At 42.2% G+C, this 18903-nt stretch overlaps 1 protein-coding gene across 2 annotated transcripts in view; it reads right to left on the bottom strand.

Annotated features, from left to right (window-relative positions):
- Positions 1 to 18903, bottom strand: part of DYNC1I1 (dynein cytoplasmic 1 intermediate chain 1) — a 184253-nt gene that overhangs the window by 12459 nt on the left and 152891 nt on the right. For both annotated transcript variants that reach the window (XM_059843469.1, XM_059843478.1), the window contains exons 15-16: positions 11136 to 11276; positions 4859 to 4984 (exon numbers count right to left, since the gene is read on the bottom strand). In XM_059843469.1, the coding sequence (XP_059699452.1) occupies positions 4859 to 4984; positions 11136 to 11276 (267 nt within the window). The remainder of the gene's footprint in view (positions 1 to 4858; positions 4985 to 11135; positions 11277 to 18903) is intronic.

The raw sequence follows: 18903 nt of genomic DNA, 5'->3' as shown, positions 1-18903 counted from the left end.
AGATGCTGGATATGTGTTTTCCATATGAAATCTACAGTGAAACACAGGGATCACAAAGGCAGAAGTACAAAGTACAAATGCTTCCCCACACTAGCCAGAAAAAAAAAAGTGACTCAGTAGTCATACCAAAATGTGAGAGCTGGCCACAAATATACTTTTGTTTCTGTCTAGAACCCTAAGAATCTCAGAGCAGCTGTTAAAGGTTGGTGGAATCAAAGGAAATTATTTTATAGGCACCAGCGGGATATCCTGACTGTACCACTTCATCCATGTACTTCAGGGCAGTTACCAGCTCCTCCCTCGCTGGTCATGTACTTGAAAATGAGATATGGGATTAACACCTATGATGGAGCAAATGGGGAAGTACACAACCAACCTAACACAGCAGCCCTAAAAAGGCTTAAGGCAGTATTAACTCTGAAACCTAACAAAGTCACATAAACATTCATAGGATTCTGATTTCACTGCAAGGAAACAAGGACAGAGGAAACAACTGTACAAAGAATCCCAGGAAACTGCTTTGTTGGCAGAGCCAGTCTTCCTGGATGGTTTTGAGAAAGACATTTTCTTACTTCTCTCCAGTCCACCTGTCACACTAGTTGCCTTTTAAAACCATGACTAGAACTAACTGAAGGACTGCCAAACAGATGCAATAGTTTGTCCTGTAACCACTTTAGCAAAATAATGTACTGCATTATGCTCCTTGTGATTACAGATTTCAAATTCTGTGATCCTATGCTGCAAATTTGTTTTATATTTTATTAGAATGAAATAATAAGTCACTCACAGTTTCTATCTACGTACTCACAGTGCAAGCAGAATATGACCTGGAAGAGATAAATGGAGGAAAAAAAAAAAAAAAAAGAAATAATAGAAAGGTGGATGAGAAACTGCTTCTTTTACAAGCAAAGGTGCAAAGAGCATTTGCAATAAGCACGGTAAGCAACAAACATGGTTGTTAGAGAATATTTATGACAGCAGGCACTGTGTAACATCACTGAAGCGTGCACAATGGGAGCAAGCTTTCTAGAAAACAGATCTGCAAAACAGACAGGCAGTTAGGTCTAACTATCAATCACCTGAACATGTGAATAAATCTACAGGCAGCGGTCCATGCTCTGTTAAAATCAGCTTCTACCATACAGAAAACTAGCTCACCAGTAAAGAAGCCGTAAGGCCACAGGAGCTAAAATATATTATACAAGTTAGCACAATGATAATATCACAACTACTATGCCAGCTGAAGTTTGAATATTTAGATCTTACAGAAACTAAAGTGTATATACAATGGTCAGTTGTATGTACTAGTTTAAGATCCCATCACACTGAAACAATCCGATTTTTGCATGTTTGGGTTTTTAGTTCATTTAATAATTCACATTCTTTAAAACAGTGCTTATGGATCCACAAGAGCACATCTATATGGACTGTTTAAGTCTCCTCTCTGCTGGAATTGTGTGTGTGTAACTCCCATTAATGCTAATGGGCATAAAGCACATGCATAGAGGAGAAAATAGACCCCTCACTGTGAAAATAAATGTGTTCAGTTATTTTCAGATGTGATGCCAAAATCAAACAACTAAAAGTACATAGTCAAAGGAGATAACACTATATAGCCTAACTGAAAGTGTCACCATTCTTTTTAACTCCCTGGTCATAGACCCTGCCGTGTTCCTCATGTGTCTGACATTTCTTGTTGTCATAAAGACCATGACTGGATAACATATCAACATGGGTCAAATCCTGAATTCTTACACAAGTGAAAACAGCCTCGATTCCACACTCCATACCTTCACAAAGGATGCAAAGTAAGTCCTTATGTCTTATGTTTTTCACTTAGGTAATACGTTCTCTTTTTATACCATATGGGTTAATAGCAGCAGTAAACTTTACTGCTCTCTAGGATAGTTCCTTAAAACTGTGATGAATCTATCAAAGTAAAAATTCCTACCATTTAATTTTTTCCTTAATAGTTGATAGCCTGATGTTTTCTGCTCTGATTACAATTCACAGAATCAATTCTGCCTAAGGAACAGGTAAGAAAAACTGTTTATCTAGTAAGGTGAAATTCAAAGATAAGATGTTGTATTAAAATACAAATATAGTATTTTTTTCTTATGCTGGAACCAGTGCTTTATGAGTTTATAATGTGACATTTGGAACAGCCACAAGTAAACAAAGGTTTTTAAAAGGGTGCAGTATAAGTGGAGCATTAATGATTTTGGCGAGTGTATTTAGGGTCTTTGTAAAGCGGCCTGCTGACTTTCTAATGCAGGTAATCACACCCATCTTCCCAAATCAGGGAGATGCACCTTCAAACAAGGGGATGCTACTGACTTATCAGTCAGGCAGAGATGAGTTCTTCCAGTGATGAGGCCTTTTTCAGAAGTTGATGTTGTAGGAGACGAGGAGAGTGCTGCTGCTGAAAGGTCCACTTTCACAGCTTAGTGTCAGGATTTGCAGTAGTGCTGGGTCAAATAGGACAGTTAGCTGCTGCTGGGTGCTGTATAGTCCAGCTCCCAGCCCCATGACCCCAGCTGACCCCAGCTACGTGCTCACTCATCTACTCCCACAAGCCATGGAGAAAAGCAGCCCAAAGAAAACAAAACAAACAAATAAATAAATACTTCTCTACTGATCAGTCTTTCTCTGCACAATAGGAGTGGTGACAAGCCCTTCTACCTGCACAAAAACTGGGCAGCAAGCGATGTGGCTAAGGATGGCTGGCAGGAGAAGAACTTTTTAAACTGTCAGACCAGCCCCATCAGATCCCAGAATCAAACCCCTACAAAAAAGACAGTCAAAGGAGGACCCCAGCTGAGCCAAAAACCGGCCAGTGTCTGCACAGTGAAGAAAAGCAAAATCCTTAAATGCTGCCATATTTCTGTACCAGGCACTTCCAAGAGTGTACGTGCGCTGTGAATCCCCTGTGCGTCATGCCTGAGGACAGCTAATGACAGAATCTCTCATCAAAGAGCTCTTTACAGACAGGCTTAATGACCCAAGAGGCTGCTACTCACTGTCCATGCCCTTGGTTCCAGGCTCTTGATCTGCAAAGTATTTCTGTATCTCACTTGAGGCTTTATAGTGAGAACATTTGGGCTAGAGAATCATATGAGCACCCTTCTCTTTTAAACCAGAAAAAGGCACTAACAACACAGCAGCCCCAGCAGTGCTGCAGCCCAGATGACCTCGCCTGAGTTTCATGCAGGAATTACTGCAGAGACTGATACTGCCTGACCGAACCAGGCGACAAATTAATGAGCTCCTTCATTCATTACAGCAGAGCAGGATTGGCTCTGGTCTCTCAGCAGCCTTGTGGACAGACATCCATCGCTTTACTTAAGCACACAGGGAGCTGAGCTGGAGACACTGAGGCTCTGCAGGGCCAGGGCAGGCAACATCCCTGAAGCAGAACTCTTTATGTAACACTGAACTGGACTCACACAAATCAATACTGTTGAACGACTCTGTTTTCTTTCTCAAGTAATAGAAGCATGTCTTTCTTTTTTATTTGAGTGTATCACTATGACTCATTTTGCAAGATGACGTCTTATTATACACAGGAAAGGTCAAAAACTTCAATATTGCTACTTCTGCATAGAACACTATTTTCTTCTGGGTGAGCTTGCAGGAGTAAATAGTCCTATGAATGATTTGGTGGATGATATGCAAAAAGAGACATTTCTACAGCCTGTCTAGACTCTCAGACAAGATCAGACTGTGCTGTCATCAAAGACATTTCCACAGCCTGTCGTATCACTTGAAAGACAGAACAATCATGCAAAATGAAAAATAAATAAAAACAGCTGACCTGCCAGTATCACAGTGGAAATCTGAGCACAGTAACCTTAGACAATTTAGAGATTATGCTAACAACATGGCAAGAAGTTTCAGCAAACATTTGTGAGGAAGGGCAACTCCTGCACTAGCGAATGAAATCCAAAAATATGAGTCATGCAAAAGCAATTTTGCTATGGGCCATAAAATCACTTTACAAGAGTTACAGATAATTCTGTATGCATTCTATAATGTTTCCCTACTGTGTAGAGATGGGTATCTCCATATCCTATCACAGATAATGATGGAAAACAAATTCTCTACATAAAAGCTGATTGCTCAGAGATTCACTCTTACCTGTTCCAAGGGATTGTAATGCCAATGGAACACTTTAATACTGCATTAATCAACAAAGAGTTAGATTCATCACTGCCAAACACACTACAGTTTAGATGCTTGCTATAAGATGTAGCAGGGTGAATTGAGAGCAGCCTTAGACACAGAATATGTGCTAACATCCTGCTATAGTCTATCATGCATGCCCCTACTATCCTTCAAAATGACACCTCTCATTTCCTCCTGTTAGTTCTTTTGCACATATTCAGACATATGAAGCAGTATCAAAAGAACAGATGCATTCTATGCATGTCATGCTGACAAAAGCCTACAGCAATAAGCCAGTCATAAAATAAGAGATACTGGAGTATAAAAGGTGAACCCTTTAGGACCAATTTTAGAACAGCACTGCCTCTTTTTGCACCCCAATTTTTTCTTTATGTTCTTTTAACTTTTTCCAAATGTACCCACAGGATCATTATTAAAAAAACAGCTTGAAAAACACTGGAAACTTTTAAAATAGACTTCTCTCATGAGACTTCAACAAGTTAACTCTCTTGCAAGGTAGCTTTATGATTAACACACTGTTGGCAACCGAAATTCAATGAGGACCCCACTGAAAGAGTAAGACAGATTTCTTTCTTCAGCTTGGATGTGGCAGTCTCCAGGAGTTGAGCTTAGAAGCAAAACACAAAACTCCAACAAAACAAACAAACCACAAAAGAATCCCAACAGAAGATACCTCTCCAACATCATAGACCCAAATGCGGCCCTCTGAGTCACCAACTGCGACCTCCTTCCCAGCCTGGGCCCAGCGCACACGGTTGAGGGCAGATGCTCCTTCTATGGTGACACTGGCTGTGGGAACCTGTTGAAACAATAGGAACAGGAAGGACAATAAAATCACACTGCCTACAAACCCAGGGGTCAGTTTTGAATGTCCCGGATGAGTCAAAGTCTCTGGCATTGCTGGAAGAAGCAAACAACTCTCATTGGGGTGAGAAAAAAAAAGCAAAAGGATTCATTGTTTCTTTGATGATGTGCTAAAAAGAGAGAAGAGTAAGAGATTGCTTGGAATGAACGGTAAGGGGCAGTAAGTGAAACCATGTTTCCCCCCTCAGTCCTGGAAACATGCAAAAGCAAACATTCTTTTCTCAAAAGTCACTAACATGGCAAAGAATCAACTGAGAGCAGGATTTGGCTTCCGTCCTGGCCTGGTTTCTGACTCAAGCCCAGATAACCTGACAGTCAGCAGACACATCTCTGTATTCATGCTGACACATCCTTTGAATCCATACTCACCTCTGTGGCTAGATGCAGAGGTTTAAACTTAGGTATTCTATCAGAAAAGTCCTGAGCTAATCACTTTAGAGTGAGGACGTGGCAGAAGTGAGAACAGCTGAGCTGACATTTTGAAACTCCTACAATATATTCCCACAATTCTCTTTTACATCCCCAGGACATTACTTCTGCTTTAAATACACCTGGATGCTGTGTAATTTCTAAACCCCCTCCCTGCCCCAAGTCAACCAACTTAACAGGTGATCCACAAGAACACATAAGGATTCTGGTTAATGCGTGGGATGAATAAAGAAATGAACATGATCTCGAGAGAAATATTTGTCATCTACACTGGAATGAGGGCATCAAAGATGCTGCAGGAGGAAGGAACTGTGTGGGTGTTTGTCCCAGATATGTGGATCACTCAGTTGATTTAGGTCACCTCATATGACAAATGACAGTAACCTGCAAGCCTACTAATGCTCCACCCAGCTGCCTTTAATAGGAGAGAACCTGCCTGAGCAAGGAGCCTGTAGCTTGGCGTAACCGTCTTCCAAACAAGGATTTTTAGTTTCAGTGCCTTTTAGGTCAAGGCAAATGGGATAGGACAGCTGCAAAACCAACTCCTCCATGGCATCCATCTGGTGGGAAAAGGTTTCGGTAATGTTGTGAGATGACAAAGGAGTGTCCCAGGATCTATAAATGGGCATGGAATGGAGAGCAGTCCAGGTTAAAAAGAGGTAGCTGGACAAGAACTGGAGTCCTGGCTTCCCTGGGAGGAGTGACAGGTACTGCTTCTGTCCTCATTGGCAGTACAGTGCAGCTGGAGCCGGAAGAAAGCAGTTTGAAGGTCACACTAAACTCTGCTCTGAACACTGACAAACCGGCAAGATTAACAAAGCCAGTACTTTGCTGACTTCATCTCAGTTCTCTGACTGTGAGAACTGAGACAGGTCTAAAGATCCTGGACAAAAATAATTTTAAAATGAACATTGTACAGCTCCAATGCCAGTCTCCAAATGCCTTCCTTGTGCCACACCAGATGAGTGACAGCAGGAAGCCAAACCTCTGCAGACTTGCTGACACTCTTGTTGCAGCCGCAGCGCGTGCACTGCCACGGCAGCAGCTGGACAAGGACCGGGAATCTGGGTTGATCCCCTTGACTCTCTCCCTGGAGGTTCCTGCTCCCCCTCACCAACCCTGACACCAGGCTGCCAAACCAACTGGCACCTCAAGCACAAGGATTCTGCCACAGCTAAAGCATCACCTCGGCAAAGGGCTTCACAGTAGTGTCCTGAGCCCCACAAGAGAAATGCAGGAGGATTTTGTTTGCAGAATGATGAATGATGTAGAAATAATGCTGGATACCAGTCAGAAAGCAGATACCATCCTCCCCCCCTTTAGGAAGTAATTCAAATGCAAATAACTACAGGACTCATCTCCCTATTGTGCAAGGCCGAGGTCCTGTCCAAAGCAGTATTACCCAAAAAAGCTGGCATGCACTGCCTCCTTGTCCCGGGTCTGTTACCTAAGAAGAGTCAATGGCTGTAAGCTGACATGGAGTCATTGATCCATGATAAAAATCACAGTAGAAAACAAGCAAGTTTTAGTGCTGTGATCATGGATTTCTGAGAAAAAAAAAAAATCCAGACAAAGTTAATTTCATAACATTTGGGAATGGGTTGTTTCAAACAGCTAAATGCCACATTTTAGAGGACTAAGCCACTAACCAGCTACGTTGCTCAGAAAACTGTAGATCACAGATATCTGTTTCATGTGCAAATATACAGCGTATATTTAAGACATTGAATTTTCACAAAATCTTTCAGGAGGCTGTAATACATAACTCTAGAGCTGGGGTTTGGTTTAGATTTTTGTTGTTGTTAATTCAGCATTCTTTCAGTGTTCCACATAAAAATAAACACGAATGCCACAGACACAACCCATGCTTTTTTCAAAACCTAATGGTTTTGAAAAATCCTGTTACTAATCCACAAAGCTATCTAACAAAATAAAAAGAATACTCAAAAAATCTTTAAAAATCCAAAGAAAAAACGTTTTCTCCAGTGATATGGAGAGAAATAAAGTCAAACCATAGTATCTTAAAATAGATTTGTCTGTTCTCAGTAGTGATAGTTTAAATTGCACACACCTATTTTAGATTTCAAGGTAAGAGTTTATTTATAATGGTAGCATTATGTTTTTAAAATCACATTTGAAATACCTTATAAATTCTCTGAAGTTGGTGCTTGTCAGATTTTAAACAATTTTGAAATGAAATTTTAACAGATAACAGATTAAGAAAGATGCAGTCAGAAAAACCTGCATGATAAGAATACAGCTTTTTATTATTATTTTCATTGCCTGTGTAGTGTCAAAACCTGCTTGCAAATACATCTGTTACCTGTTTCTAGCTATAGACACCATCCTCACACTGTAAAAGCTAAGGTACAACATACAAAATTCCTGAGAAACATCTGACAGGATAACACAGAAGAAATAAGCGACTTTGTAAGTCAGTTTCGTACCAGCTCATACCTAAATAAGACTCATCAAGCACCAAGAGATCCTCTCCAATCTTGATCAAAAAATAAATGTTACAGATACATTGGTAAGAAATCAGCATTTGCTATCCTGAAGCTTTTTGCAAACCTCACTACACTGATTCATAAAAATAATATTCAGTTTGCAAAAGAATGATGAAGTGGGTAAGGATTTTTTTCTTTTTGACTTTTCTTTATATGCATTTATCATATATAAAATAATACGTGATGTACTTCCTTGCTATTACAATAATATTTTCTGATATGCAGAAATAAACATGAAGTACACCAACAGCCCTGCAACTTTGCAATGAGATTTTGAAAGTAATTATTACACTGATTAAATCCTTGGTACAGTCCAATGATCTAAGTTATTTTGTCAGAAATCATCCAGCCTTCAGGAAAAATGTTTCCAATAAATACCGAGAGCAACACTAGTGGAAACTCTGCTGCGAGTCAAAAATTTGAAGGTAGCATATTGTAACTAAACCCAGGTGTTTTCTTAATTGATTTTCAAAATGATACCTAAATATTAATGTGGCTTATTCCCCAAATTAAACAAAGCCAGGACTCCTTAATAACAATCACATCTAGTTCTTACACAGAGATCTTTATCAATAGCTAGCAGTTAAACACAGTAATAGACCTGTCATTTTCTACTGTCTTCACAAATACTTTGACATCACATATCTGACATCTAAAAGTAATAACGATCTAAAAAATAGGTGTTTCAAGATCTCTTATTACCAAGGCAGAAGTGCTGACAAGGAGTTTTTCTTAGCAAATAGCTGTGCAGACTGTAACAGCATAATCAATTACAGAAATCTGGAAAATTATTAGCTAATTGTGACCTACCAGATAGAGAATAAAAGCAAACAACGATCTCACTTTCAGTTACGATGCTTAGAAGAACTGTTTGCAGTTCTCTCTTTCAGAGATACTTTTGTTGCTTTTCCTGCGTAAAAAAACTTCACATCTATTCAGACTCTACCAGTTTATAATTTATACTGATTTTTTTTATTTTGGAAATAAAAGGAAAGCAAATTATATTTCTGTGTCCAGAGACCCAAATTTGATTCTCATAAAAACGCAAAGCTCGGATACCATGGACATAGTTCCAGTCTGATCCTACATGAGAGCTGATTTTGACCTCTGAGAACGGAAATAATTTGTGAAATCAGGGGGTGGCCTTGCATGCAGAATAAAAGCAGGATGAAGCTTGAAATTAATTCTTTTTTTTGATGTTCCTATATATTTATATGTAAACACACTGAAAGCAGCAGCGGTTTGCTACGTACAGCCTTATTATTGATGGGAATGGGATCAAGCAGTCCAGACTAATTTTTTGGAAAGAAATTATGGTCTCCTTGAGTAAAATGGCAAAACATCAGTTGATTTCAATTTCAGGCCTGGAACTTGGGGGGAAAGGTTTTTTTTTTCTTCTCAAAATGTTGGGTTTTATGCTCTGTGTTTAAGCCTGCATTAATGAGAACACCTGAAGGATATGTCCCTCCCTTTCCAAAATAAATTCTTAGGAGACTCCTCTTGAATATCCTCCAGCTGTATGTGCTCTAATTAAAAAGGCTGCACTGCTTCCTGCTCAGAGCACTTCAAAAGGCCTCACTGCTCCCCTTGACAGTGCAGTGCCCGGTGCTGGTTCCTCTTACCTGTCCGTGCTTATTTATGGCAAGCACCCCTCACTGGAAGCCATAAACTGCGCCCGTATTTTACTCTGACTGAAATGCATAGCAGGTTTATGTGAAAGGTATATTAATGATCCAACTAATCTAAAAAAAAAAAAAAATTAAAAGAGGGTGTAAGGAGGAAAATACTGCCGCTTGCTCTTCCATCTTCTCTTTTTTTGGGACATAAAAAGAAAGTCACCAGCTAATATGTGGCCTTTTATTTTTTTTACAGGCTGTTTGTTGTTAGTTTTACATTGCATTAAGTACAAACAAGGAAGACTTAGTGCATGGAAAAATACTTCAATTTTTGTGCTGGAAACTGATTATTGGCCATCTAAGATTGACCTCAGGTGATAACAGGTTTCTGAAAATCATTTTTGGGGGAAACTCAAATCCAAAAAAACCAGTATCAATTTAAGCCTCTGGTGTTTTTAAAAATTTGAAATAATAAAGAGGAAAAACCCAAGGTTTAACACATTTAGAAAGATATTTTTTAAAAAACAGTGTTTATCAGTCTCAATCTTTGCTAAAAGTGCTCTGATCAATCCTTTCTCACCAGTGAAATTCAAACGTGAGACCTATCCTTTCCAATGGTCCCCACTATTTAGCTAATAGCAATAAAAAGAAAAGGTAGTTATTTGCATTTGTACCTTTAAGTTCTACAGCAAAGTTAAAAGCTAAAAAAAGGGTGAGGGAGTAAAGCCCCAAACAACGTGTGAGAGAGATGCCCTGTGCTTTAAAAGACTGAAGCAGGGTACCAAGCGACTCAAAGGCAGGATGTGAGGGGAGATGCATGGGCACACGCTTGGATTCTGATACGCTTCAGGCACTGGCACGGGGCTTCCAAGTTACGGTCCCTAGAGACTGTGGCGCAGAGGATAAAAAATTCAGAGGGAGAGCAAGTCTCGCAGTCCAACACGAGTCCGGTCCCCGCTGGCAGTCAGTGGCGGCTGCCAAGGTGAGACCCCTGGGTTTGGGCCGGAATCGCAAACCTGGCTCTCGGAGCGTAAGAAACGGGGTGAGGGGATAAAAAGAAACCTGCAGAACGGGCGCGGTTTAAAAGTGCACCTTAAAATAACAGAGGGGGAAGGAGCCTCCTCCCCGAGCCGGCACCGCGGCATTTAATTGCGCTGGCTTTCTGCCGGGGGTGCCGGAGTCGGCCCTCCCGCCCCTGACAGGTACCGAGCGCACCAGCCCCGCCGCAGGGGAAGCAGCGAGGGAGGCGGGAGGGAGGGAGGGAGGGACGGCAGGCGGGAGAGGGGGACGGGCGGGCGCCCCCGGCAGCGGGAGCTGCCCTCCCTCTCCCTCCCCTCCCCGCCGCGCCCCGGGGCGCGGGCGGCGGCCGACGCCGGGTTGTCCCCGCCCCGAGGGAGCGCGGCGCCCCTTGGAGCCCCGGCGGGGAGGATGGCGAGGGGTGCCCGGCAGTGCCGGCTCTCACAGGGTTAAGGTCTCGCCCGGCGCCCCGCTGCCCGCCCGCCCGCGCCTTCCCACCGCCGCCGAGCCGCCTCACCTCGGTGTCGTTATTCAGGTTCCACAGATCCAGGCGCCCCATCCCGTCCACGCAGGCGAAGAGCGCGGGATGCACTGGCGACCACATGACATCGTAGACATAGTCGGCATTGTCTTCAAAGGAGTAGAGCGGCTTGTTGTGCTGTAAAGCAGAGAGCGGCATGAAGACTTCGTGGCGCTAGTGCTGCCTGGGGCTGTCTGGCGAGTCTAATTAAAAACTTTGCACATTTACAAAGTGTCATAAAACTTCCCCAGATGAAAGGTCCTCCGCGAAGGGCGGGACTGCGCTTTAATGGGGCAACAACTGTCCGGTGGGATAAATGAGATGCCCGGTGTGAGGGGTGTGGGACGCGCGGATGACGGGGCGGGGAGAGCGCCCGCGCCCGCTCCCGGCCGGCACCCTGGCGGCGGGAGGGGGTGCGGGGGGCGGTGCGGGAGGCAGCGGGCACGGACCACCGCTCCCGCCCGAGCCGGGCGCGCCGGCGGAGGCTCCGATAAGGATCGTGAGAGCGGCGGGAGCAGCGCGGCGCCTCCGCGGCCCCCCGCGCACCGCGGGCGGTGCCTGACACCTAGCGGCGGGCGGCGGCAGCGCACTGGCCCCGCGCCGCCCCGCGCCCGGCGCGCTCCGGAGGGAGGGAGGGAGGGAGGCAGCTCCGGAGGGAGGGAAGGCTGTCATCTGCAGCAGGCGGGGAGTCGGGGGGAAGTTAGGAAGTACACCAGGAATAAAGTGTAATTGTTCCTCATGAATTATTCATCGCATCTGGCTTGTCTTTAATTTTTGCATAATGGCTTCGCTAATCCCCGATCAATTAATGGAAAATGAAATTTGAATGATAATGAAAACTCCAGAGATGAAAGAAATTAAGTATTCTCATGGCTTATGACAGAAATCTAAACAATGGGACTTCTCCGAGGGTCTCCCTGAGTGCCTCTTTCTTCCTACCGTTCCCTGCCGCCTCCCTGGCGAGCGCGGCCCGGCGGGACGGGCACCCGCGGTCCCCCGACCCCGCGAAATGCAGCATCACTGAGCGGGCCGTGTAATTGTCCAAGCCGCACCCCTAGAACATCTCGGTCAGGTTCCTCCGGAATGCACCCTCGTGCACTTTACAAAGCAAACGCTGTCCGGAGTGCTTCAATGCATAGCCGTGCATTAATTTTCCAAAAAATGGGGTGACCAATTGCAAGTGTTATATAGCTTTCCTCTCCTATATTATTAATTTAAAGCAATAATGCAGTCGGTTTGACATCTATTTACAGACAGGTCTTTGCTAGTTTTGTTTTTGGTCCTCTTGCATCCCATGGTGGAAGCACTGCAGGGTCAGCGTGTGGGACAGGTGTGGGTCCATCTCTATGCTGCCATGTCCCTGACTGTTGTTGTGGTGTGTTGCTGTTGCAGCACTGTATTGTAAACAGTTCTGCAATATTTCTGACCACCACAGGTATCACAAGAAATTACTGGAAGTATTCAGAGGTTTAATTACATGACTTTGTCATTTGCAAACATACACAGGGATTTATTCCAGAGGCTGGGTTTTCCTCTGCTTGAATTATTGAAAGATGCTTTGATTACAGGATCGGGTCTCAAATTTTCATAACTGGCCTAATGGTTTTTGTCCATTTCTTAAGACTAGAAAATATTTTGTGTAACAATGAAATGAAATCAGAGCCTGACCTCATTATCTCCAATTTGTACGCCATTTAAATTTCTTTTCCCAGGATGGAGTTTTGCAAAAGAAAATGAAAAAGTTACAAAAAATATTTTCATTCCTGAAGAAGGTATTTTTCTCCAAACACATATATGTCTCCCTACTATATTATCAGTGGACTTACTTACATGTGTTAATGGAATTACTTACATGTCTGTGCTAAAGCTTTTCCAGGGTTTAGGGCCAAATGAGCACCAAACTTTTGAAGAGGCAGAGATATTTCATAGGAAATTTCAAAGTGAATCTTCATGACTGTGAGCTAGGAAATAGTATTTAGAGAAAGCTACATGGATTCCCAGTGCTGAACTCTGGGTTTTCACTAAAAACATCTAAAAAAATTAGGTTCAAATATATCAAGTGTCTAAATTCTGGTGGGCATTGGAGATAGCAGTACACTGAAAGAAAAAGAAATCTGGTCAACTGCTAGAGGATGATATTTTTCTTATTCATGGGAAAAGTGCTGCACATACAGCGCTTTAACATTTAATATCATGAGAGAAGTAACAAAATTCCACAGAAGTTAAGGGCCTATTAAGATATCAATCAATCCAGGGCAGATTTCAACCAGCATTTCCTTTTTGTCAGCATATCAAAACTTGTTTTGATATTAAGTGTGGCACTTTTTTAACGGCTTTTTTAGTTCTGCTGCATTATTTTCCACTTCATGCCTAAAGACCATTAGAAGGAAGGGTCAGGAGATCTGATGCTAGTCTATATCTTGCTGTTGTGTAGTCTCTGGGAAGTAGGTTTAGCTGATGTGCCTCTGTTTACCTGCTATCAAAATAAAAACACTTTCAAGGTGCTGGGATTTGAGGTGAAAAGCCTCAAATACCAAAAATGAAATGCCTTTACCATAACAGTGGAAATATTCAGTCAGATGGAAAGTCAGAGGGAAAGTGTGGACAACAGGAATAATATGGCTTTTGAGAAAGATCTCAGACATGCAAGGAATGACACACAAATTAATGGAGCAGAATAGGGCATGAAGCAATTGCAGGATTGTGAGCACCCCAACCAAAAGAAATAAGAAATTGCAGAATTGTGAGCAGCCCTACCAAAAGGCAAGATGAGCTGCAGTGCGCTTGGGAAACCAGGGAGAAATCATATGGCAGAAATCAGGCAGTGGTAGTGGAGCTGAGCTACACCTTCATACTGCCCCCAATATCACTGTCCTCCCAGCTTGACTAGCTGCCAGTGAAAAAAAGAGAAAGTATTTCCCATGCTGTCTTGTCTTCTTGCACTGTTTAACCAGAGAACTGCATATGGTCCCTCTTGCTTCATGTCCTGACTCCAATACTAACAGCAATTGGCCTTTATTAAAGTTGACATTTCATCCTGGTCTGAGAGCAGTTTTGTTGGTTTCATTGTGAAGACTCCATTTCTGAGTTTAGGTGTGTGTATAAATGTTCACAGGACTTCCTTACTGTGAGCCTGCTTCCCTACTATGGGCCCAGGCCTGCAGATCCTGTAATGCAACAATTTATGAGTAAGAACCTCTACTGACTGCTTTTAGAAAATGCTGAAATGTGGAACCATGTAAAGGTCACTTTAAAGCAGTTTTAAATTACCAAAACTTCAGACCTACACAATTCATAACTAACATATGGCTATTATTATAAAACAACTGAAATTTAAACTTGATGAGCTTTCATTCTTAAATATCAACCCACTCTGTTATTCTATAGAACAGAAGAAACAGTTTAAAGCAGTAAATTCAGAAAAAAATGGGCCAAATCTACTTATTACTGAAAAAGAAGAATGTAGGGTGAAAATATGGCCCTAAAAATCAATGGAGTTTTGCCATTGGTTCCAAAAGGACATGATTTGAGCATTTAGTGGAAAAAGCAAAAAGCCAGTTCCAAGACATGTGGGTTTTTTCTCATTTATTTAAATATGTTATCAATCATTTATCCTCAGTGTTTGTATAGAGGCATTGTTTAAGAGGACAATGAAGAGTGAACATTGGCTGTCTAGGAAGTAAGCCTTGTCTGTGAAATAAGAAGCTCACCTAAATAAATTCTACACATTTATATAAAAGAGGGGGTTTTTACACATATAAATTTGACCAGTCTATTCCACTTATTTGCATAGAAGGATTTTCTTTAATCCATGAGGTGCCACACATGAAGTAGCTAATTATCCACATAAAGGAATGTATACATATACACAGGTTTTAACTAGCATCTGACTTCTAAAAAGCCATGGAGAAAACTATTGGCTTTGCCCATTCCATGAAACAAGCACTATTTTACACGTTGCCACAATTTCTGTGGGTGTCAGCTCCACTTAAAGGTACTTTCCTTGGCTGTACCTTCAGCAGTGCAGATGAGTGGTGACACCACACACTCTGCTGTCTCCAGTTCTTTCTTTCTACTCAATTGTCTTCTAAAGATGATAAGCCAAACACCCTACTTCTGGCTCTCACCATATTAACAACAGCCATCAGTATTGTGCATTACTTGCAAGTTGATTCAAGCTCATTTTGTTTCTCTAGGTGCGCAGAAAATATGATAAATTCATTAGTCCTTGGCATAGAAACTTTCTGAACAAGTTAATGTTGTTTAGGCTCAAGCTCAGGCTTTCAGGCACTTGGAAAGAGCAGAGCCAGAGTGGTCCTGAGCAGTGTCTGTTCCTCTGTTTGGCCCTTGAAAAAAGCAGGGAATAGGAGTTGGGAATGAGATGATCTTTACAGACCCTTCAACCCAAACCATTCTATGATTCTATGAACTCGGTCCCTGTGAGACCAAGTTGTCTATAAATAGTCTTTATTGATTAAAAAAAAAAAACCAAAACCATAACAGGCAAAATGGTGTCAAAGAAAAACATTTCTTTCAGCAGGGATACCATATAGGGAAAGTACAATCTTCTGTCTTTCCTTAAAGTGAGTGCTGCAGAGTCACACCAACTAGATGATGTGAAAAAAACTGGGACAGGGCACAGCTGGTGGAACTTCTGCTCAGGATAGCATCTGAACTTGTTCAGTGTTTTATAGGCCCAGTCTTCTCCATCTTGGAAAAGACCTCAATATTTTGCTGAATCCAGGCTCATTGTTTCCCTTCTGAGGGTGCCACTTAACCAGGCCAACTCAAAACATGCAGACAGCATAGCAGAAATGAAAAGCTGCAGGGAATGTTGAGTGAAATACTCATCAAATCAGCTTTACTCTGGTCTGACCTTTCCCCTTTCAATGGTGTCCTTCTTGGGACACCAGCTGCTAGCTGTTTAGGGGTAGTTGTGCCTATCTCTTGTTGTGAGGAGTTCAGTCCTCTGCTCTGTATAAGGCTCTACTGCTCTTGTAAGCCTTCATGTTCTCTCTCTGTTTGTATGGAGTCAAAGAGGCCCTGGTTTTCATTCAGACTGACTGATCTCCACAGGAATTTTGCCAGTTCTGGACTATCATGTTTCTCCCAAATCTGTTTTCTAATAGTTAAGTGATCTAGGATTATCCAATAGCTATTGCTTGGATACTATACTTGTGGGCCTTGACTTAGTTCAGTTTATGCTCATTTTTTAAAAGTTACAGCATTCCCAGCAACTGTTGCTAGATGTCATAAATCAGAGGCAGTAGTTACAGGTAAATCCCTGATGGCTCAGCAAAGCCTGTCTGCATTCTCCACAAAGGTTATCATTATCCTGCAGACCCCAGTACTATACAACTCACAACCTGTAGCCTGCTCCACCTTTTCCAGGACTAATCAGACCTTCAAAGGACAGCAGTGGGAAAGCAAAAGGGTGATGTTCAGCTTTAGGCACCCAATGTCACTGGCTAACTGAGGTACCTGAACTGAGTCACACGAGTAAAAACTCCTTTACCTGCCTTAAAATTCCTTCTGGCTGTCAGTTTCAGTGCTGAATTGCAGATGAGCCTCTGGGACTCAAAGAACATTTCCCTGGGCTGTGACCTATCTGTATGCTGTGTGACCTCACTGTCAGATAACTGCTAGGTCACTGAATCAAGTCTAAACTGGCTTGATTGGCAAGATAACAGGCTTAAGTTTTAGACTCAGAAGCAACAGGGGGAAGGAAATGAGTGTGGAAATGATCCCTATGCTCTTCACAACCCTTTTGTTTAAGTGCTGTAGTAGTATTACACTGATTGGGCTTTGGCATTCTAAAAGTTGCAGACAGACAAAGCAGAAAACTGTTCACTTTTACAAATTATTGTTCTTGAAGAGATGCCAAAACTGTTGCCTTTCTTAATTGTCAATAATAAAAGAAAGTCCCATATTTTTGCATAAACATGTGGGAATTATTATGGATAGAGGAGGGGACAAGGGTAAGACCAAAAGGAAAGGGGCTATGAGAGCAGACCAAGTCTGGAGATAACCTGATGATTACATTTTTTGTGGTTTCCTTCAGAGTCAAAGTGCCACAAGTGAGTATAAAAGAAGGAAGCAAAGGAAAAAAGGTTTGATGATTGGCACAGGCGGTTTTAATGAGAACTGATCTTAATGTCTAATACTATGGTATGAAGAAAAAAATAAAAGAACTTGGAAAGTCAGACAGCACTTGTCTTTTAAGAGCATCAGAAATTCAAACAGCAGAGCTTTTGAAATCTGTGGATATAGCCTAGAAGCTAGTTTTACTGACAGGTAAACTCCTTATATGGTTAATCCTTCTTAACTCTTTCAGTACCCAGCAGAGGTGCAACACATTCTGGCTGTGCTGCTCTACTTCCAAAGTACTCTTCTACCATGCCTTTCCACTCACCCAGTGGAAAAATACCTTTTTATTTTCTAAAGAAAAAAAAAAAGCAGAAAGAATACCACTCTTCTTTACCACTGCATATTAGCTGAGGAACTATTTTCAGTGAGTTAGATATAAATGTGCATTACTTGATGCCTATTGTAAATTTAAATGATTTAGAAGATTTACTTGCAATTGATGAACTTTAAAAACATCAGAATGTATGTAAGGCAGACTAGCTTACGGTGTTCCCCAGCTCACTTTTATACCTAGTTCCTCTGGCCAGGCTGGTGTATTCTTGTTTCTGCATTTTAGATGATCCAGTTTAATTCCTAATCTGGAGCCCCTGTAACTCCACAATTACAAGAGTTGTGCCTATGGGTTTCCACTCTGTGAGGTTTAATATTCTCTGCTTCATTCACCCACATCAAACTGGAGGCAAGTGCAGACAGCAACACTGGAAAAGCCTATACAGGTACCTGCCATTTGTTCAGTATTTCCTCAGACTGCTGACTTCATCACTAAATGGTAATCAAGTTTTCCACCTTTTATCTAAAATATGCTCTAAGCAGGACAGTACTTCTTCCTAAACTACTAACTATGCATTTGTGTCAAAAGCCTTTTTAGAAATAGTATTGGTTTTTTTGGAATTTCTAACTGCTTCTAAATAAGAAGTTCAAACCACTACAGAAAGTCCTGCTGTCCTTGCCTAGCAAAGTGATTCATAGTTTCTGTAGTTCATACTCCAGTCTTTATATTACTATATTCCTGGATTATTTTTCAGAGAAGCTCTTGAGGGACTTGCCGAAAATGATAAGCAAGGCATGTTGATGGAAGTAGCACCAAGTCCTGGTCAGAGGAAACACAGAGTGAAACACTGAAGGGCAGATTTGATCTTCTACCTTCAGTTGTCACTCCTTGTTTGCATTCCACACAGGTGGGACAAGGAAGCAGAGCTGGAGAGTGGCTGAGATGATTTGGGAGAAGCTGGATCGGTGCACTAGTGCTTTCCTGCCGTGCAGGAGAGGCAGCAGCACGCACTGAGGTCCTGCATGTACCTCTTCTGGGGTCAGTGGCACTGGTCTCCCTGCTTAGGGCCTCAAGTTGTTAAAGAGAGGTAGTTTAGCTCAAATTGCAAGGTGAGAGGAGTAGCGGGATAATGTAGCTGTGGTTTGGTTGGGTCCCACCCCTGCGATTCTGACGGGAACATTCAGTATGAGGCCCCTGAAAATTCAATTTGTCTTTTTAATGGAAAATGGTGCTTCATTGCAGGGTACCTGGCCCAGCCTTGCATGTGTACTCAGTGAATTGCCAGGCTTTCAAGTGACCCTGCTGCTGCAGTTCAGCTGCCAGGCAGCAGGAGCACGAGGAGCATTG

This window comes from Haemorhous mexicanus, chromosome 1 (assembly GCF_027477595.1).
Source record: "Haemorhous mexicanus isolate bHaeMex1 chromosome 1, bHaeMex1.pri, whole genome shotgun sequence".
Lineage (NCBI taxonomy): Eukaryota > Metazoa > Chordata > Aves > Passeriformes > Fringillidae > Haemorhous > Haemorhous mexicanus.
The sequence above is the reverse complement of the archived record's forward strand: the minus strand, read 5'-3'. Positions and strand labels throughout refer to the sequence as shown.